Raw genomic sequence first — 22,482 nt, 5'->3', positions numbered from 1 at the left:
CTCCATGCGGCTGTGGCTTATCAGATAAAGTTCTGGTGTCTGTCTATAGCAGGGCTACATGGCTTCTCCTGACTCCGCCTTCTTTCTCCCCAGCATTCAGTTTAGTTTCCCCTGCCTACCTAAGTTCTGCCTTTCTATAGGCCAAAGCAGTTTCTTTATTCATTAATTAATAAAAGCAACACATATACAGAAGGATTTCCTACACCAATTTATTATGTGTGCCTATGGTATGTGTGTGTGCAGGGATGGGGTGGGGAATGGGATTAAATGTTAGTCAGGGCAGGCTTACACAGCACGTACTTCACCTGCTGAGCCATCCTGTCAGCCAGCCACCTTCTTTCCATATTCTATTTCTGAATTTCCCATAGTTTCTAATATATAGTAATGCCAGTAGATTAATTTATTCTTGTGTCTTTCATATGAAAAGCTGGAAGAACAGCCTAGAAATCATGCTAGGTTATGAGCATACCTCTCAGTGTTGACTAAAAGCAGGATTATGACCACAAAGGGAGCATCAGTCTTTAAGAGCCGGTTCAGCAGGCAAAGTACGCACCTCTCTGACCCAGCAGAGCAGCCGCCTCTAGCTTCCCAGGAAGAGCGCGTCTCATTATCTCAAAGCTAATGAACAATCATTAGTGCAATCAGCACATGCCGTTTAATGGTATTCTTAAATTTTTTTATTTTTATTTTCAAGGTACAGGGAAAACAATGGTGATGGACATGTTTTATGCTTATGTGGAGATGAAGAGGAAAAAACGGGTCCACTTTCATGGCTTCATGCTAGATGTGCACAAAAGTAAGTCAGTGACCCCAAGCAGCCAAGGGTTTTTCAGAGTGACCACAACAAAGTTGTTTTCTTTTCTGGTGATTGAACAGATAAGCCATAAAACAATCAGGCTTTTGCTTGAAGTAAAATTCTTTTTGGTATCTTTTGCTTTGCAATATGTGGAAAATGAGATTTCATCTTGAGGTCGTTCTTAAGATCAGTTCAGTGCTAGAGGGGAGTTTTGCTGGAAGAGGTTAACCCACACCTGCTTTAGGAAGTCCCTTTAGATTAGGTTCCTACCGTGTTACCTATGTCGTAGGCACTCAGAGTGTATTTACATGTAGATTTTATAGCTTTCCTTATAGATCTTTTCTTTTTGAAAATTTTATTATTTATTTATTTACTTATTTATTTCTGAGACAGGATTTCTCTGTGTAGCTCTAGCACTCCTGGATTTTGGTTTGTAGACCAGGCTGGCCTTGAACTCAGAGATCTGCTTGCCTCTGCTTCCAGAGTGCACTACCACACCAGGTTTCTTGTTTCTTTTTTGAGACAGTCAGATGTAGTTCCTGATCCTTCAGCATCATCTTCCACTGGTGGGATTCCCGTGGGTTCCATATTGCCTATCTCTTGGTGTTTGTAGATTATTTTCTGCATGGTTTGCCTGTCGTCCATTCCTTCCTAGAGTGGGAACATTGCTTTCCCCAGTACATTCAGTGTTTAGTGTAAATACAGTGAATAGGCATGAATGGTCTGAATGTCTTGGGATGGAGACAAGGGAGCATTCTGATTGGATCTGCTAGACAAGATGCACATGTACTTCACAAGTGATTTCCTGCCTCCACACTCATCACTTAAACCCAGGACCAGTTCCAGTTTGCTGATGCATTTAGCTGTCTATCACTGTTGCCCTTGCAGTGACTCAGCAGTGAGAGGAAGTGGCCGTGAATTCCCCTTATGGTTTTAAGACTGTCAAATTTGGATAATTTATTTTGAAGTGAGAACATGCAATGCCTTTTAATAATCAGATTGTGATGACTGAACTCCGTTTCATGTGGCGTTTAAATTTAGTTTTTATGTCCAAATTAAGATTTATTCAGAGATTAAAAATATGTTCTAGTTCCTTAAAATGTTCTATTAATGTAATATTTTGTCTGTTTTATTTCCTATATCTAAGGAATACATCGCCTTAAACAGAGCTTACCAAAAAGGAAGGCAGGATTCATGGCTAAGTCATATGACCCCATAGCTCCCATAGCGGACGAAATCAGCCAAGAAGCTTGTCTCCTCTGCTTTGATGAATTTCAGGTAAAGCTGGGTTTTTCTTTTTTGTTAGATTTAGATTTCTTTTTAGAATTTCACATTATGTGTGTGTGCACGCATGCACATGCATGGGGTTGTCTATGAGTGTGGGTGCTTACCAAGGCCAGAGGCATTGGGGCTTCTGGAATTGTATTTGCAGATGGTTCTGGGCTGCCTGGGTTCGGGGAACATGACTCAGTGTTCCGCAACGGCACCAGGCACTCTGAGCATCTGAGCCTGAGTGAAAATTTCATAGCTATAGAATGGCACACTGAACAAAGTCTGGATGTTTAAATTTTGCTCCTGGTTTTTCGTTATTTTATGAATTGATTTCACATATTTTCTGTTACTACTTCAATTTTACTGTCTGGTTTAGAGTTTCACAAGCCAAGGCCTTCTCAAGATAAATTGGTCCCTGAGAAAAGATTGTTGGGCCATAGTGCTTTAAGATCTGTTTATTATTCATTCACCTTTAAGTGTGTGCGCGCGTGCGTGCGTGCATGCATGCGTCTGTGTGGATGTGCATATGAGTGACTCTGGAGACCAGATGAGGGCGGCAGAGCTCCCAGAACTGTAGTGACAGGTAGCTGTGGTGCTGGGAACCGAATGTGAGTTCTCTACAGGAGCACCCAGAGCTCTCAGCCACTCAGCCGTCCCACCAGCCCTGGGGTCCTGTTGTAAGTGATAGCAAGAAGGAGGAGGAGAAAGAGGAGGAGGGGAGATGAAAATAATAATAATAAAAATAAGAAGAAACGGAATGGAGAGTCTATGAGGCATGGAAAGCCTGAAATACTAACTTATTATAAGAGAAGTTTGCTGACTTGTAAGTTACAGTGAATGGCACGTGTCTCCCTTCTTCTCCACCAGATATTGCACAGTGCAAAATCGTGTGCTACCTGAGCTTCCCTACACTGTGTGTATGCAGATGGTCACTAAGGCCAGGGGGCACCAGATCCTCTGGGACTGGAGGCATAGGCCATTGTGAGTGATGAGAAATGAACCTGGCCCTCTGCAGTAATGTTAAGCACTCCTAACCACTGAGCCATTTCTCCAGTCCCTAAATCCTACATTTCTTTTAATTTTAGGTATATGAGTAGTTTGTCTGCCTGTATGCCTGTGCATTAGGTGTGTGCATTGCCCATAGAGGCCCAAAGAGGGCATCATGTCACCTGGAACTGAAGTCACAGACTGTTGTGAACTGCCATATGGGTGCTGGTATCAAACAGGATGTTCTGGAAGAGCAGCCAGTGCTCTTAACCCCTGAGCCATCTCTCTAGCCCTGTATTTGTTTTTATATCAACATGGTTATAGATTTTTTTGTTTTTGTTTTTGATTGATTAAGGAAGGATCCCATGAAAGTTCCCCAGACCATAATGTTCCACTAATAATGCTGGCTGTCTGAGTACTCGCCATTAAATTCACATTTGAGAGGGGAGGAGGAATCAAGAATAAATGTCTATCTACATTGCTAATGCTTGAACAAGCCCAGGCTCATCAGAGTCCCGGGGAACAGAAGGTTCCTGTTACATGTTAAGTGTCCTAGTTACTTTTCTATTGCTGTGGAGACAGACCAGGACTAGGACAACTTATAGGCAAGAGTTTCTCGGGGGCTTGGCTACAGTTTGAGAGGTTTAACCCATGATCCTCATGACAGGGAGCATGGCTGCAGGCAGGCATGATGTTGGAGCCGTAGCCAAGAGTTGGGCTTTTTAAAACCTCAAAACCTGCCCGTAATGGCACACTTCCTACAACAAGGTCACACCTCCTGATCCTTCCTAAACAGCTCTAGCAACTGGGGGACTCAGTACTCAAATTCTGAGCCTATAGGGGCCATTCTCATTCAGATCCCCACACTGAGAGAGAAAGGCTGTAAAGAATCTTGCCTGCTAACACAAACAGCGGAGGTGCTGTCATCACCTGCCTCATCCAAACTTGGTTTGATAGTTATCTCAGTTGCCTGACTCTTGTTGCAGGACCCTTCCTGTTCCACCACTAAACAGACTATGCCTGTCTCTAGGTAGCTAATCTGCAGGCTTGTCAGTGCCCTTGGACCCATGTTTCTTATGAATTTACTCTATCTGGGGAAACACTTGTATGGGGATCCTGTCAGACCAGAGCACCTCTTTGTCTCTAGCTGTTCAGGCCCCACTTATTTGGACACTGTATTTCCAAAGGAAAGACTTCAAATATATTTCATTTTTCATACACTGAAACCTTTGATGGTTGAGGTCTTGCCTCATGGCATCTCTCCCGTTGTCCCAGTCAAGGTTTGAGGTTTTTCTTTAATGATGCTCTCTCCTAAATAGTACAGTTTTATACACACCTTGTTCACAGTTCACGACCTTACTTACTTATCTATTTTGAGACAGGGTCTCTGGAGAGCTCTGGCTGGTTTGGGACTCTATATAGATCAGGCTGACCTCAGACTCACAGAGACCTATCTGCATACTGGCCTCCTGAGTACTGGGAGACAGGGAGGGCCTCACCATAGCCTGCCATTTATTTATTTTAGATTTGATTTATTGCGTTTTATCTGTATAGGTATTTTGCTGCATGTGTGTCTATGTATGTACCACATGTATGCTTGGTGCCCTCAGATGTAGAAGAGGCTGTCAAACTCCTTGGAACTGGAGTTAAAGATTAGCATCAGCTGTCATGTGGGTGCGGAAATCAAACCCAGGTCCTCTGGAAGAGCAGCCAATGCTCACTCAACCACTGAGCCATCTCTCCAGCCTTTTTTTTTTTTTTAAAAAAGACTTATTTTCACTTTGACTATGAGCAATTGTTTGCCTGCATGAATTTAAGTTCACTGCAGATGTACCTGGTGCTTTCAGAGGGCACCAGATCCCCAGGAACTGCAGTTACAGATGGCTGTGAGCTGCCTTGTGAGTGCTGGGAACCAATGCTGGGTCCTCTGCAAGAGCAGCAAGTGCTCGTAGTTGCTCAACCATCTCTCCAGGCCCTGTCCACAGCTTTAAATGCACTCTTGTTCTTTTCTGTGTCTAACTGGACTTAATTCTTCTTCTTGGCTCTACTTGCTCCGACTTTTGCTCTGATTTCTCACTATAAGCCTGGCATCAAGCAGCAAACATTCCACCATTGATGCCTTGTTATGTTGGGCTCTCCCCACCAATTGAAAAGTCCATTGCTTTTGAATTCAGTTTCCTTTAAAACCTTTAGGCCATAAGCAGACCATGCCCCATTCTTTGCCAGAATATAACACAAATGGTTTCTAGCCCACCTCCCGACCGAGTCCTTTTTTTCTGAAACCTCACGAGCACTCTTTCTTGTCCATATCTTGGCATTCTGGTCTTCCATACTCCCGCCATAGTGGTCCGTCAAGCTTTGCCTGCCGCCTTCCTCGCTTAAGCATCACTACGCTTGTGTATAAAGCAGCTCTCCAGCAAAGCCAGCATTTTAGATCCCAAAGACTCAAACCTTGGCCACATTATCTCCTGTAAATATCATGAATTATCTCATCATTTGAATTGTTAATAGATGAAATGATCTGATTATTTAATTTATATTATTTATGTATTAATATGATTTTTCTCCTTTGTTTTCTTACTAGGTTAGTCTTTTATGAACTGTTGAGATATTGCTTATTTATCTATTGGCTATTCCATCCCATCTATATACTCTTTATCTTTTTTGTTCGTTTTGATGCTGGAGACTGGACCTAGAGACCTCTTACACACTGGGCAAGGCATCTAACATGGAGCTGCATCTCAGCTCCTTATGTATATTCTCTGATGTTGGCTCCTGTCTCCTGGGGTGCTTTCTGTGTGCCTGTGTGTTTGTGCTGTTTGTTTTGGTTTTGGTTTGCTTTGCATCAAGGCCCCTCTATAGAGCCCTGACTGTCCTGGAATTTGCTTTGCAGACCAGGCTGGGCTCTTAACTCATATCCATTTGCCTCTGCTGCCTGAGTGCTGGGATTAAAGGTGTGTTCCACCATGTCTGGCCTCTATATTTTGTCTTTTTTTAAAAAAGAAATATTTATTTTAAGTTTTAATTGTGTACATGTGTGCACATAAGTGTGGGTGTTTGCGAACTCAGGAGAAGACAAGGATTCCCTGGAGCTAGAGTTGTAGGCAGCTATGGGCTACCCAACGTGGGTTCCGGGAACTGAGCTAGGGTCTTCTGGAAGAACAAGAATTATTCTTGACCACCAATCCCAATGCCTTTGTTCTTTTTTTTTTGTTTGTTTGTTTTTTTTTGTTTTTTGTTTTTTGTTTTTCGAGACAGGGTTTCTCTGTGGCTTTGGAGCCTGTCCTGGAACTAGCTCTGTAGACCAGGCTGGTCTCGAACCTCGAACTCACAGAGATCCGCCTGCCTCTGCCTCCCGAGTGCTGGGATTAAAGGCGTGTGCCACCATCGCCCGGCAATGCCTTTGTTCTTAAACACTGTACTGTGACATCTATCCTTCCATTTGCAACCAAGATTCTATATAATAATGCATTACTAATATGGAATTATAGGAGCATATATACTATACATAGGTAATAAACCCTAGTTAGCATTTCTTGAGAGTTTAACTATGTCTTATTAAAGTTTTGCAACTATGTATTATTGCTGCTTTCATTATATTGATGAGAAAATGAAGAGTCAGAGAGGTTACATAATTCAGCTGCGGTTTTAACCCAGCATCCTTGCTCTGACTCAGCAGCTAGGTTATGTGTCTTCTTTAGTACACAAAGTCTTGTGTTATGTGGTTAACTATCTGGCTATAGAGGAAGGTGGGGTTTGGGTTGTTTAATAACAGGACCTAAAAGTTATTCTTAAGCCTAGTATAATCAATCCTTGCTGAATTTATCAGAAATGAATCTTTAGATGCTTTATTCTTAGTGACAGTGTGTCTGAAACTGCCACTCCTCTTTTAAAATTGAATCATGCTATTAGTCTTGCTGGTTTTGCTGTTTGTTATTGGACTTTAGAGTGGTGGTAATGAATATAATAATGTTTATTTTATAGGGAGATGAACGGGAAATATTGCTGCTTAGAAGCAAGGACATATACCTTCTATCTGTACTCGTGGGTTTAAGGGGTTTTAAAGGTCCCACTTTGGAAGCATTTAGTTCACGCTCTGCAGAGTACATTCTCTCTTCATCATCATTACAATGTGATATCTCAGATACACTCCTTTGGTCGAGGAATATGTCTACATAGGGCTTTGTTTTTGTTTTTCTCTTAAATGTGTTCTAGTGACTAAAATAAAAGAATACCTTGTTCTTAAGGCTTTCTTTTAAATCTTTTTTGTATCTTTCAATATTTATGTTACCTGCTAAACCACTTGTGATTCTGAAAACATCAGAATACCGAGCGAAGACATGTCTTACTACTTAGTATTTAAAAAGCATTTTGATAAGCAGAATGCTGTGTAAAATTCTCCTCCATGAAGTATCAATATCACTCACAGATACTATTTGCCATTTTCATAAAGCAGGAGCACTATTAAAAACGGCTAGTAAAAAGTAGATGCTTGTTGTTGTGCTAACACTAATTACTGATAATGCATGCTTGTATTTGTCACTCATTCCATGGCACTGTACCAATCAGCGGGTGACGGAGACTCAAGCACTTATACATGTAAATGAATTACTTTTCCCCCTTTTTTTATTTAAGTGAGTCACGGTGGAAGGCAACTCTAGGTCATAAAGATCTCTTCTCTTTAATGCTAATGAAATGTCTCCACTCTGTGCTCGCAGACTACCCTTATTGGTAATCTGTAGCCTTGTCTTTTGTTCCGGATGGTAATGAAATGCTGGATGCTGAACACCCCAGCTCTCCAAGAATGTGGGGCCAATTGTCTTCTGTTCGCTTATACTGTAAAATTACTGTTCCCCGGCAAAGCCGGACAAGTGCGGGGCCAAGATCAAAGAGTCTGCATTGGCATCCAGCTGCACCGAGTGACTCCTGCTTTAGTAATTAGCCATAGCTTCTCCAAGTTAATTTTCTCAGCTAGCACAAAAACATCCCATAATGTAAAACAGCCAAGTGGAACCCGACCACAAGCCTTGACTGTTCCCATCCATTTCTGGGTTAAGCTTTTGCAGTGTATTGGCTGAATATTTCACTCCAAACCTCAGGGCACAAAGGCTATTTTTTCATATTTTGTTCCAGAGACCATTATGGAAATAGTCAAAGCACTGCCTTCGTTCTCTAATATCGAGTAGCCTTTCATTGCTTTTCTGTTTAAAGGAAATATATGGAGAGGCTAGAACTGGCTTTAAAATCTCATTTAAAAAGGGCAGTTGCTACTGGATTTTGCAAGCTCCTTCTGTCCCCTCATCAGAAATGCCACTGGTGTTTAGGCATTTAAAAAGGAATTCTCTATGAATGTTTTTGTGGAAGCAAAATTTGTCCCTGGTCCTGAGCTCCCAGCGAACGCCACCAGCGCGGCTTCTCTTTTCTGTCATCGGTCAATGCTTGAGGCTCGGGAGTCTTTTCAGTAGAGGGCATTTCAGGAGTTTCTCCTAGTTAATGTTTTTAAGCCTTTGCTTGAAACAAAAAGACCCCTTCCCCCCAGCCGTACCCCTTGTGGTTTTGATCTGTTCAGGTAGGAAGGAAACCTTACACAGCCTCAGTAAGGTCCTGGCCATAAAGAGAGCAGCCGGTTAGACTGTGAGGTCAGTTTTGACTGGCTGTGTTATAACGGGTCTAGTGGTAACTTGGAGTTTCTTAATCAAACAGGAAGATTTGGTGAGTTTCCGTATCCTCTAACAGGGAAGATAAGAATATGGTGAGTTAGTGAGCACGCGTAAGGCAAATTTTACTGAGATTCTTTGCAATGTGCTGGTACGGTCAAAGCCCTTTTATGCCGGGCCGAGTGTTCTGAGCCCTGTTGGCACTTCGCGGCTGCAGTGGCCAGTGTGTCTTCAGCCGCACTCAGGTTGTATGTGGAGTTTCCCTCTCTCAATTGCTGATTTGTGAACTGTAAAAAGCCCCCTTTTTAAAAAGTTGCCATTAAGTGGACTCTTTGATTATGAATTCGAACAAGAAATTATTCGAGAAGAGCTGAGTAGCTGCGTTCTCCTTTGCCCGGCATGGTTTTGCCTGCCCTGTGCTGTGCTTTAGTTGCAGGGCGCATTTCTGGCTTTGCCAGAGGTTATTGTTTCAAAGCACTGCATTAGCTGTCCTTGGGAGGGACACATTTATTTATTTCATTTTTTTTTTTTTTTAGCAGGAATATTTGTGTTTGCAAGGTTAGCAGAGGCTGGCGTGCTGGAAGTGACTGCAGTGTGCCTTTGGATTATTCATGGACAGTAATAGAAGGCACTTAAAAAGAACAATGAAATTGCTTATTTCTGTGATGGGCCATCTGTTGAATTGTTTTGTGCAACAATCGCACAATAGTATCTATGTCATATCACTCTATTTTCAACAGCAGCTGATTCTGTCTCACTGGCTACTTGTCCTTATTTCTAGCGTCCCATGACCATTACGAGTCACCTTTCTGGGGACCTTCGCCAGAAAGGTATTAGGAATTGCAAACAGCCCGTGTATTTCAATGCTGCTGTTCTTGCTCCCCACCTCTCTGTGCGTGTGGTGGAGGGGGATACCGGGTGGCAGTATAAGCAGAGAGTTGGTTGTGTTCTAATTAATTGGATGTCCTAAATGTTTCGGGCCGTTTTCTCTGCTTTCCACATGTAGTTGATAGAGAAGTTAGCACAGAACATTTGATAATTTGGGTGGAGATGATTGATTAGCAGCGAAGGAAGTGTGAAGGAAAAGACTGCTCGATGGCCTTTCATGCTTTTAATTATCTACTCTTCATGATGATAATTAGAATTTTCCTCCTGGAATTCACTTCCATCTTAAAAAAAAAAAAGAGCCATTAGCAAATTCGTTAGAGCAGAAGTGAAATTAAAATAAAACAAATGTGTTGTTGTCCGCAGGTCACTGACATCGCCGACGCCATGATTCTGAAACAGCTTTTTGAAAATCTGTTCAAAAATGGGGTCGTCGTTGTGGCAACATCTAACAGACCCCCGGAAGGTAAACAAACAACGTGCTCTCTCCACCCAATTAGGTGGGGGCTCAAGACGCTTTTGAAACCCCATATTTCTGGAGTGATTTTCTTGTGTTTGTCAGTCTGATGACTTCACCTACCCTTGGTTTTATAATAAGCTTAGTCTGAAAAATCAGTCCGTATTTGTATTTAAGAAAAAGTTTTGTTTTGTAGTCAGCTGAGGTCATTTGCTCCCCATGTTAGATACCGTCCCCCCAACACTAGACACATGATATCTACCTATGGCAATGAAAATATTTCTAGCTGATTTTTATGCCATAAAAGAAACTTCAATGAAATGAAAAACTCTTAATTAAATTTTTGAAAAAGATGAAGCTCACTTCCATGAGTAGTTTTTTTTTTTAACTACTTCACTTAATTTATCGTTTCTAAAAAGGCACTTGTGGCTTATTAGGAAAGTATTTAAGAATTAAAATACAAGTAGTAGTTAGACACAAAAGTAACACATTTAAAATCCTGTAATTTTTTTTTAACTCAGCATGTGGTCAGTTAAAGGTGAGGAATTTAAAATAATGTTTCGTAGGGGACTGTCAAGGCCTTGTTCATAGGGGCCAGGACTTGCCTCAATGACAGCACAACCCAGACCCCTCACCTCGAGGTGCTTCCTTTGTCCTTTCTCTCTATTCTGTCATATGGTGGAGTAGCAGGAGTTGGGGACTGCAGGTCCTGCTGCTATCCCACCACACACCCCTCTGCATGCTGACTATCCTCCTGCAGAGCATCTGAGCCTGTTGGGACCCATGCTGCACCTGCTGCTGTCCCGTCACACCTGTCCCCTGCATGCTGTCCCTCCACACCTGTCCCCTGCTGCTGTCCTGTCACACCTGTCCCCTGCATGATGGCCATCCTCCTGTGGAGCAGCTGAGCCTGTTGGGACCAGTGCTGCACCTGCTGCTGTTGGTGCCTTTGCTTGATGTTGAGGCAGAATAGCACCGGACTTTGTTCTCCTGGCAGTGCTTGGCATGGTACCAGCAGAGGGCGAAAAGCTGTCTGCAGATGAGCCATCCACCATTGGTTTCCGTTTGCAGCCTTTGGCGTGCTGCACAACCCTCTTCATCTTCTGGCAGGAAGGCAGGGAACCATTGGCATTGCAATACTGGCAGGCATGTACCAGAGACTGCATGCAGCGTTGGATGCTCAGGCAGCCAGAGTCTCCTGGTCTCAGTGTGGCTGTTGCTTGCTGGTTGTTGCTGTCATCATCCAGGCCAAGGCCTAGTGTCTCCATTTTTAGTCATGATTTTTAGTGTTATAGTAGGTGATACACAGGTCATAATCCTCAGTGCCCCACAATTTCTCCATGATGCCAAATTCAATTTCCTCAACTGTTACCAGGTGCAGGAAGCCATATTTATAAGTATTAAAGCTCAGATGGAAAGGGATCCCGGTAGTCGGGAGCCAAGGGATACTGAGTGCTACAGCTCATGTGGAAGAGTATTCTGGCAGCTGGGAGCCAGCAATAGCACAGGTCTCAGTAAGCATAGCAGCTTATAGCCCTGCTCTAGGGAAAGGTTTCTCCAATGTAACAGCTCTGCTCCAGCAGGAGAGGGCTTCCCCAGTGAAGTTACAGTTAGGTGGGTTCCAGGAGTATAACAACTCCCCTCTACTAGGGGAAGGTTTTCCCAGTGAAAGTGTGACAGCACTGCTTTGCTTCACTCCTCCATCTCCCACTTAGATGGCCCAGATGATCCAATTTCTCAGAGTGCCTCTGTTGCAATTTCCTCTGAGTCTTACATCCAGAACATCCTCAAGACTACTGGTTGAGATTATCCTGCCTCAGAGAATACGCCAGTCAGGACTTGACCATAATCCTAAATTTTCTTTGGGTTTCCATAAGATTTTCGGCACCCCCAATCAGGAGGAAGTAGCCTAGAAAACTACACCCATGTTCCCCCCAAAAAAACAGATTATGGATGTTTGTCTTTGTTTAGAGTGTTGATTACAAGTTGTTATGGATAATGGTCAGGAAAAAGGCTAAACAAAGGAGGTTAGATTCAGAGTTCTTGTTTTGAAAAGAGAAAAAGGGAAAATGCTGTGGGATAATCTCTTGTCCACTGAAAAAATTTGTCATTCATATTAGTTTAATAGAATGTTGATTGGCCAGTAGCCAGGCAGGAAGTATAGGTGGAGCAAGCAGATTAAGAGAATTCTGGGAAGAGGAAAGGCAGGGAATCAGTCACCAGCCAGACATGGAGGAAGCAATATTAGAATGCTAAGGAAAGGTACTAAGCCATGTAGCTAAACATAGACAAGAATTATGAGTTAATTTAAGTTGTAAAAGCTAGTTAATAAGAAGCCTGAGCTAATAGGCCAAACAGTTTATAATTAATAAAAGTCTTGTGTGTTTCTTTGGGACTGAATGACTACAGGACTGGGTGGTACAGAAATTTCCGTCTGTAACATGGCATTAATGCCTCTCTTTATTTGATGCATTTATTGTGTTTTTGGGTCATTGTCTGCCCTCTTCCAGAATGATGCAGCTTTCTGAGGGCCTGGATATATATATAAAATCTGGGTGTGTGGGTATGCTCTATGCACTGTCAGAGTGCCTAACACACAGGTAGATCTCAGTATGAGGGCTCAGAATGTGCATGTATATTTCTTCAAGGATCTCTGATTGCAGCGGAGAATAGATTGTGTGGATGAGTTTTTGAGACCGGGAGTAAGGACCGAGAAGGTTTTTGCAGCAGTGCTTAGGGGAGGTGATGGGGCAGTGATAGGAAATGGTCAGCTGCTGTTTTTATTATAGGCAGAGACAACAGGACTTACAGATGGACCAGGTCTTGGGGATGGAAAAACAGAGACCAAACAAGCAGTCTACCACTGAGCTATCTCCCCATCTTTCAAGAGCTTTTATTCTTTTTTTTTTTTTAAATGAAATTACTGATGAGATACTGTCTAAAAGAAAAGAAAAGAAAAGATAAACAGTAGGAGGTGCTGGTGGACTGTTGGGAAGGACTTGTTGGAGGAGGTGTGTCATGGGGGGTGGACTCTTTGAGGTTTCAAAAGCCCACAGCAGACCCAGAGTCTCTCTTTGCCTGCTGCCTGTGGATCAGGATGTAAAACTCTCAGCTACTGCTCCAGGACCATGTCTGGCTGCACACCACTGTACTTCCTGCCATGATGATAATGGACTAAACCTCTGAAACTGTAATAAACCCTCAATTAAATGTTTTCCTTTATAAGAGGTGCTGGAGAGATGGCTCAGAGGTTAAGAGCACTGACTGCTCTTCCAGAGGACCCGGGTTCAATTCCTAGCACCCACATGGCAGTTCATAACTGTCTGTGACTCCAGTTTCAGGGGATTCAGCACCTTCAGAAGACAGACATGCAGGCAAAATATGAATGCACATGAATGAAAAACAAATAAATTATTTTTTTTTTAAAAAAGAGTTACTGGGCTGGAGAGATGGCTCAGTGGTTAAGAGCATTGCCTGCTCTTCCAAAGGTCCTGAGTTCAATTCCCAGCAATCACATGGTGGCTCACAACCATCTGTAATGGGGTCTGGTGCCCTCTTCTGGCCTGCAGATATACACACAGACAGAATATTGTATGCATAATAAATAAATAAATATTTTTTTTTAAAAAAAAGAGTTACTATAGTCATGGTGTCTCTTCACAGCAACAGAGCACTAGTTAAGACAAGAATAATACAGAAAGACACATGATGTGGACCTACAGCCTCCACACATATATGTACTCTGGTGCACATTCATTCCCTCCCCCATTTATATGCAGGTAACACTACACACACACATAAATACCAGATCAACTAAGTGAAAATGGTGTTTGTCTCTACTATAGCTGACTTGACCATGTGATCAGGATTGTATTTGCACAATGACAAAGCTATGCCCATAAGTAGGGAGGCGCTAGAATGATCTAGGAGGTTCTGTAGCAAATACTGTTGAAGGAAAAGTAGTGCTTGGTAGGGCTAGAAAGGAGAGCAGTGTCTTGAAGGAGCTCAAAGACCCTAGCAGTTCTGGGTGGTAAAGCAAGGCAGACAGGCACAAGGAGAGGCCGAGGGACCCTTTGGGGCACAGATGTTGCAGGCATGAACAAGGTCCCAGGGCTGTCAGAAAGTGTGCAGAACTTGAGCTGGAGCTCACCTTTGGAGAAGACAAAAGTTGAATGCTTAGACATGCAGTGTTGCAACAGCTGGACACTAGTTAACTGACTGCCTCTTTCACAAGCCCTAGAGTATCTCCCATTAGCAGGGTGGACAGAAATCATCTTCATAGGCTAATTTTTTAAAGATATTTTTTAATTTTTTTTTTTGAGACAAGTTTCTCTGTGTAGCCTTGGCTGTCCTGGAACTTGTTCTGTAGACCAGATTGGCCTTGAGCTGTAACTGCGTACCCTATTGTAAGAAATTATGTAATACCTTGGAGCTTGCCTCAAGCTGGACTGGCAGGGTCTCAGTGGGAAAGACTGCCTTCTTGTAACCTGAAGGAGGGGTTTCTGGGTGGAGCGTAGGAATGTGGTGGACCCAGGTAGATATGTTCGGAAGTGACTGTAGACTAGAGGCAAGAAGTGGCTATGTCTTGGTCCCAGACAATGGTTCTCTAGTGGGGACTGTTGGCTTGGAGGAGATTTAGCAGTGTCTGACTGTTCTACCCAAGAGCATACATTGGCAGGCAGCAGCGCTGAGGCTGGGACTCTTGCCAGAGACATTGTTAGTGCAGAGCCATTCTCCATGCAGGAAGCACATGGACAAACATGGCAGGATGCACAGAATGAGGAACCTGGGATAGGGTGACGGCAGTGGATCTGTGGGGAACCACTAGAAAATGAACCATAGTTTAGAATTCTCATAGTTTATGTGCTAAGATGAAGTTTTTCTGTTTTTATAATATTCCAAGTTTTTCTAGTTTCACGATATTCCAGCAGGAAAAAAAATAGTAAGAATTAATTGGATGGTGACCCAAAGAGTTAGCAGTTCAGTAGATCAAACTAGTTAGAGATTCAAAATTAACTTAATGATTAAACTTGAGAACTCTGTTCAAAAAAATAGGAAGACAGTGTTAAAGGAATGTAGACCGTGTAAGCTGAGTGGTTGTTCCTCATTGTCAACGTAATTTGGAGCACTGAAAAGGAAGCAGCCCAAGACTGAATCCAGGGTGGTACACAGGAGGTTAGAATTTCTGCTTTTGACTTTTAAAAACTTTAAAAAATTATTATTTTATGCATATGAATAATTTGATTGCATGTATGTCTGTCTGTACACCACATGCATGCCTCGTGCCATTGGAGGCCAGTGGATCCCCTAGAACTGGAGTTACAGATAGTTGTGAGCTGCCATGTGGGTGCTAGGAACCCAGCCTGAATCCTCTGCAAGAACAGCCAGTTAAGAGCCAGTGTTCTTAACCACTGGGCTATCTTTCCAGCCCCTGAACTTTTCCTTTAACATTAAAAATTTTTAAATTTTATGTGTATGTCTGAATGAACATGCATGTGCACTCATGTGTGTGCTGTGATCTGTTTATGGAGGTCTGTGAACAACTAGTGGGGACTTGGGTCTCTCCTACCACATGGTTCCCAGGAATTGAGCTCAGGTCATCTTGTTGGCTCAAACTTGTTTTCCATGTACTGTTTATTATAATGAAAATGAATTGGGTAGCATTAAAATATCCTGACTAGAATAATTTGAAAAATCCATTTTCTTAGGCCACCAGACAAAGTGTTATGTGATTTTTATTCAGAGCAGTGTATTCATAGTAAGCAAAGGCCTAGACAGCACTGCAGGTTGGCTACCAGTATGTGCACACTCACATTTATGCTACTTATTTTACCACTTAAAGGAAAAGATTAGCTGGGTGTGGCGATGCTTGCTTTAATTCCAGAATCTGGGAGGGAGAGGCAGGCGGATCTCTGTGAGTTTCAGGGCAGCCTGGTCTATAGGGCAAGCTCCAGGCTCTTCAGAGCTAAACAGGGAGACTCTGGCTCAACAGAACAAGGCAACTACAACAACGGCATCTCAGTGGGCATTAGACAAAGGCTGAGAACATATTTGGAAAAACTACTACCTTTCCTAGTAGAGTTCATAAATTGGAAGTAGTATTATCACTGTAATATGATATCAGAGCTATGTGTATTGCCTCAAAAGACAGGATTGCATTTAGCAGTGAAACTATGAAACATTTTTGTTGAAGTTATGAACTTGTCAAGGTCTATAGCTATAACATTTTTCATCTTTATAAATGAATTCTTTTGATTTATTTTGATCTTGTTCACCCAACTCCTCCCCACTCTTCCTAGATTCCCTTCACCTCTTTTTAACTAGCCCATTGACTCCAGTTCCTGCTGGATATGGGATCTTCCATTGAAATGTGATTAACTCATCAGGGGCCACACCCTTAAAGAAAACTGAGTCTCTTAACCTTAGAAGCCACCACCCATCTGCAGCTCTTCAGTTCAGGTGTATTGGCTCCATGGTAGAAGTTGGGTGGTTGTGAACCCCTAGGACTCCATGATAGAAGTTATATGGCTTGTGAACCGCTAGGACAGTAGGAGTTGTATGGCTTGCTCTTATACAGGTTTTGTGCAGGCATCCACAGCTACAGTGAGTTCATGAGTCATCCTGCCTGATCTGGAAGACAAGGTTTTGTTGCAGTCCCCCTGAGCTCTGGCTCTTGCCCCTTAGTTTTGGTCGGAGATATGTTATAGATCCCAGTCATGGCTGAGGATTGCAGGACACCCTCTCTCTGCACCCTGACCAACAACTATCATTTTTTAACGTGGAACTAAATTATAGACAGAAAGAGAAAAACAAGTTGGTAGATGATTAGAACCATGCAAACCACACACGTGTGCGCGCGTGCACACACACACACATATTTTAAGATTTATTTATTTTGTATACAATATTCTACCTGCACATATGGCTGCAAGGCAGAAGAGGGCACCAGATCTCATTATAGATGATTGTAAGCCACCATGTGGTGGCTGAGAATTGAACTCAGGACCTCTGGAAGAGCAGCCAGTGCTCTTAACCACTGAGCCATCTCTCTAGCCCCCAACCACATATCTTATTTGAATTTCAGAACTACATACAAACCCTATCTAAATTGTAGAGATGCCCTGAGCATACACATGGTCTACATAAACAGAAAACACCCTAGCATTAGAACAATGACAGATACTACAGCATTAAATGTGAATAAAGGCAAAAAAAAAAAAAAAAAAAAAAAACAGTAGCTTTTAAAAATAGACGAGTGACCAGAGCAAAGAGAAGTATGGTTCAGGAAATTTAGCTTTCATTTTCTTTGAAAGTCAGAAGTTGGCTTTGGTGGTCCATGCCTGTAATCCCAACACCAGGCACGATGAGTCAGGAGGATGTTAAATTTAAGGCCACTATGGGCTCCATAGCAAGAGTCTGTCTCAAGGGAAAGAAAATCAGGAAAAAGTAGACTGAAAAAGATTTAAGATTAAAAAAGGCAACAAATTGAGCTGAAAACTCATTTACTGAGCGATCATCTGAAATAAAGACAGCTAATGAAGTAAGAAGATGTTACAATTACATCCATTTATATTAGTCTTCGAGGCACCGAAGTGGAGACATCAAGCCGTGTGGTGAAATGGGTGCTGTTTGGCAGAATATCAGGGCAGACCACGGAGAACAGAGGAGTGGAGGATGTCAGTCCCTGGGAGAGCCAGTGCGGGATGCACTTCACTGAAGAAGATTGTGTGAAGTGAGGCAGATCACTCAGGGGATTGGGCAAGACCCCTGCCGAGGGGAGTTACCAACACTGAGTGACAGTGTCCTCGTGTTGTGTGGCCCAGGATAGCTTCAAACTTGAGCTCTCCTGCCTCAGCCTCCCAGATGCAGGACTGCAGATAGGAGCCACTCTGGCCAGCTTGCTTCTAGGATTTAAACTGTGCCTTTTATTTTCTAAATTATTAGAAAAGAAAAAAAATTGAAGAATGCTTCTCAGAGCAAAATCTGTAAAACAGCCCAAATATATGAATAAAAATCGTGAAGCAGGATTGGACAGCTCAGTGACAGGAAGTACCAGTGGTTGGCATTTATCTGCTACCCCCTTTTTGAGCTAAGCAAGCTCCTAGCTCAGTGACCTCCTTGGAGATGACAGTCAGGAACTCTGGGCACAGTAGTCAACCCAATTATCTGATGTTTCTGGAGAATGAAAAAAAGCAGACAGACTCCCGAGGGGAGAGAAGTTAGAGGAGGGCCCAGTGTGGGCTTCAGGGCCCAGGATAATAATTGCTGCATTGGCGTCTTGGGTTCTGATGACAAACCCATAGTTTTATAGACTGAAGAATCAGGTTAGAGGTTGAGGTGTGGAGCTCTGCCCCACAGAGAACTAGACTGGGATAGCTCCAAGTTCTGTGTACAAACCCCGCCTGAACCTGAGATTTCCAAACCACATCTCATCTCATTCTCAACTTGATTGGCCGAGGCACTCCTATAGATCAGTGTAGCACATCTCTTGAGTTTGTCTGCAAAGGCATTTCCAGGGATAATTAAATAAAGGAAAAGACCTTCCTGAATTTGGGTAGCAGCATCCTAAAGCTTGGGGCCCAGCTGACATAAAAGGGCCATCTTGGAGCTTGGTGCTTTCTCCCTGACCATCGCTGCCGTGGTGGGAGTTCATTTGGTCTGCCACACCGTCCTTGCCCTGATGGGCTGCAGTTTCTAATAAACTAATAAGACATTTTCTAAATAATGAAAGAGAAAAGCTGAATTGCTGTTGCTGCTTAAATGGTCTAAATGTACCCTTAAAAAATTCTATGATAAAATAGTATTTTAGGAGAATAAGTCAGATTGGCCCCAGACAGCCATGTAAATATTTTATTGTTATTTTATAGGAAAATCCCTTTGAATTACCTTTGTTACGTGCTTTTCTTCCTCTAAACCAGTTTGCACATGTATGAATAGGAATTTTCACCCTCTTGGTTTTAAAACTTGAATTTTAAGGAAAAGATCTGCTATCCACATGCGTCTCCGCAGCCTCGATGTGCTTGTCATTACTTCAAAACCCTCTCTGCATGCATTTGTCTCTGAGTGTTATTGCGGTTCTTCACTCTGCACAGTTTTAGGGCCCTCATACCATTCTCCACCAAATGAATGGCCCGTAATCCCAGTCCTCTATCTTATACAACCAAGTGTTCATTTGGCTCTGTTCAGAAATCATTTTAAAAAAATCACAGGCAAGAACTGGTGAATTTTTAACTGGTATTTAGTAAATCATGGCAACTGTTGATATAAGTATAATATGAAATCTTTACATCTAAGGAGGTTAAAGCCAAGTGTAAAACCCTTTGTAGCTAAATAATATTTCAGGAGGTAGAGCTATTGTATTGTAATTAGCATAATATTTGAATTGCAGAGGAACTTCAATTTAATAACTACAGCCCCTTTTCCATTGCATAAAAACCTAAGGATTTTAAAGCCAATGAATTTCTGCTTAGGATTATGTTTAGAAAATGCCCTCAGAACATAATGTTTGAATCACATGTCTTTATAAAAGCTGAGTTTTAAAAATTTAACCCTTTGAAACATTCAGTCTGTAAGGCTTAGCTCCTGCCATTCTCCTTTAGCTTTGCTGATGAGTGAAAATCTTTTTTTAAATTTATTTTTTATTACTTTATAAATAATACCATTCAAAATTTCCACTTCCTCCCCTCCTCCCATTTCCTTCCCACTCCCCCACTCTCCCTCCCCCTCCAGTCCTAAGAGAGGGCAGGGTATCCTGCCCTGTGGGAAGTCCAAGGCTTAGGAAGGTGTGCATCCAAATAGACTAGCATCCCAAAAAGCCAGTATATGCAGTAGAGACAAATCCCAGTGCCATTATCATTGGCCCCTCAGTCAGCCCCCATTGTCAACCACATTCAGAGGGTCCAGTTTGATCCCATGCTCATTCAGTCCCAGTCCAGCTGGCTTTGGTGAGCTCCCATTAGCTCAGGCACACTGTCTCAGTGGGTGGACCAACCCCTCACAGTCCTGACTTCCTTGCTCATCTTCTCCCTCCTTCTGCTCTTCAACTGGACCTTGGGAGCTCAGTCTAGTGCTCTGATGTGGGTCTCTGTCTCCATCTGTCACCAGATGAAGGTTCTATGGTGATATTCAAGATAGTCATCAGTCTGACTACGGGACAAGGCCAGTTCATGTACCCTTTCCTCTACTGCCCAGGGTCCTAGCTGGGGAGGGACATCCCCGTCGACACCTGGGAACCCCTCTAGGAAATCTTTTATTCAACAGCAAGTGAGCTTTCACTGCTTTCATTGATCTCAGAACTCCCAAACTGCATGTTTGTCAGTCTCCTATAGCATTAAAAAAAGATAGGACAGGTGTGGCCGTACACGCCTTTAATCTCAGCACTACTCAGGTAAAGGTAGGCAGTTCTCTCAGAACAAGTTGGTCTGCATGGTGAGTTCCAGAACGGCCAGCTAGGACTGCATAGTTAGACCCTGTCTCAAAACAAACCAACCAACAAACAAAAACAACCACCACCACCAACAAAACAGAAACAGCTTTAAAATAACACCTTAGCTTTGTTCTAGACTGTTGAGCTCATAGATATTCACTACTGCTGATATGTTTTTATAAAAGGATATCTAATATATAATAGAAATAACACATTTTAAGAACTGTCAATCTATGGGGGTCATGTAAATACAGTACTCATACATTCAAAAAATTTAAAAAGTCATTGTTTAAATCATCACCACAACCATGTAGTAAATAGTTCTGCTTCTCCCCAAAGTTTCCTGTGTCCTTTTGTCTTCACTCACTGTCGGCCCCGCCTTCTTTCATCATCATTCACTGTCGGCCCCGCCTTCTTTTGGTCATCACTCATTGTCGGCCCCGCCTTCTTTCATCATCACTCACTGTCGGCCCTGCCTTCTCTCATCATCACTCACTGTTGGCCCCGCCTTTTGTTATCACTCACTGTTGGCTCCGCCTTCTTTCATCATCACTCACTGTTGGCCCCGCCTTCTTTCACCATCACTGCGGATCCTTGGTCTTTCCTCAGGCAGCCACACTGAGTAGTTGCTTTGGTTGGTGTTAATGGGCTTGTCTTTTCTCTAGTCTTATATCAAGGAACTACCCAGTGTATATTGTTTCGGGTCTGGTTTCTTTTGAGATTTGCCGATTGTACACTTAGTTTATCTTTTTTATTGCAGAATAGTATCTTATTGTGTAGATGTGCACGATTTGTTATCTATTCACCGAATGCTACACATCTGGATTGCTTCTGAGTTGGGAATATTACAAATGAAGGTCTGGAGGTTGAGCCTGAGCCTCATGCGTGCCAGGAAAACACGTTACCACCACACAAACCCAGGCCCCACCACATTTTAATGCAGCTTCTCCAGCAGCTTTTACAGTTGGTGAGAATTGTGGGAATATTTAATTTTAAACCCATTTCTCAAATTTTACCTATTTTACTCAATGGAGGTAAGGATTATAGCAAAGACAAGATCTCATGTTGAAGCTTAGTATCCTCAGAGCCGGGCCAGCATTATCTTACCTTTTGTGATGCCCGTAAATCAAAATTTGGATGTAAGTGAACTGAAACTTCTTTATTGCCACAGACCACATGCAAACTCTTCCTTCACTGTAATGATGCCACGATGAGCACTTCTAAGGAGAATAAATGTTTTCTAATAATCATTTTATTTCCATAAAATATAGCAGTTGAACTCTATCACAGTTATAAAATTTTCTCTAGACAAGGAAATATAGAAAAGATACTATAATGCTATATTTTGAAAAAAAACAAGATATAGTGTAATCTTTTTTTTAAATATTTATTTATTTATTATGTATACAATATTCTGTCTGTGTGTATGCCTGCAGGCCAGAAGAGGGCACCAGACCCTGTTACAGATGGTTGTGAGACACCATGTGGTTGCTGGGAATTGAACTCAGAACTTTTGGAAGAGCAGGCAATGCTCTTAACCTCTGAGCCATCTCTCCAGCCCGATATAGTGTAATCTAATTTGTGTATTTACTATTGAGGAAACCTTTTTACTGTTTCTATTTTTATAGTTTTAAAAATTCATGAGCTTTATAGAATGTCTATAAAAGACTATAGAATTTCAAACTCTTGGAATTTTTTTCCAGAAGTTTCCCTTAAAAATATTTTTAAGGTACTACAGTTACATATGTGTGCCATCCTGAGTACCACAGTTACATATGTGTGCCATCCTGAGTACCGCGGTTACATATGTGTGCCACCCTGAGTACTGCATTTACATATGTGTGCCATCCTGAGTACTGCGGTTACATATGTGTGCCACCCTTAGTACCGCGGTTACATATGTGTGCCACCCTTAGTACCGCGGTTACATATGTGTGCCATCCTGAGTACTGCAGTTACATATGTGTGCCATCCTGAGTACTGCAGTTACATATGTGTGCCA

At 42.4% G+C, this 22,482-nt stretch overlaps 1 protein-coding gene across 3 annotated transcripts in view; it reads left to right on the top strand.

Moving 5' to 3' along the window:
• The window catches only part of Afg1l (AFG1 like ATPase), a 149,074-nt gene that overhangs the window by 48,891 nt on the left and 77,701 nt on the right, over positions 1–22,482 (top strand). For all 3 annotated transcript variants that reach the window (XM_005363575.3, XM_026787400.1, XM_026787401.1), the window contains 3 exons: positions 695–796; positions 1,944–2,074; positions 9,964–10,063. In XM_005363575.3, coding sequence (XP_005363632.1) covers positions 695–796; positions 1,944–2,074; positions 9,964–10,063 — 333 coding nt within the window. The remainder of the gene's footprint in view (positions 1–694; positions 797–1,943; positions 2,075–9,963; positions 10,064–22,482) is intronic.

Source organism: Microtus ochrogaster, linkage group LG9 (assembly GCF_000317375.1).
Source record: "Microtus ochrogaster isolate Prairie Vole_2 linkage group LG9, MicOch1.0, whole genome shotgun sequence".
In the NCBI taxonomy this organism is placed as follows: domain Eukaryota; kingdom Metazoa; phylum Chordata; class Mammalia; order Rodentia; family Cricetidae; genus Microtus; species Microtus ochrogaster.
Note: the sequence above shows the minus strand (reverse complement) of the source record. Positions and strands in the feature narration are given on the sequence as shown.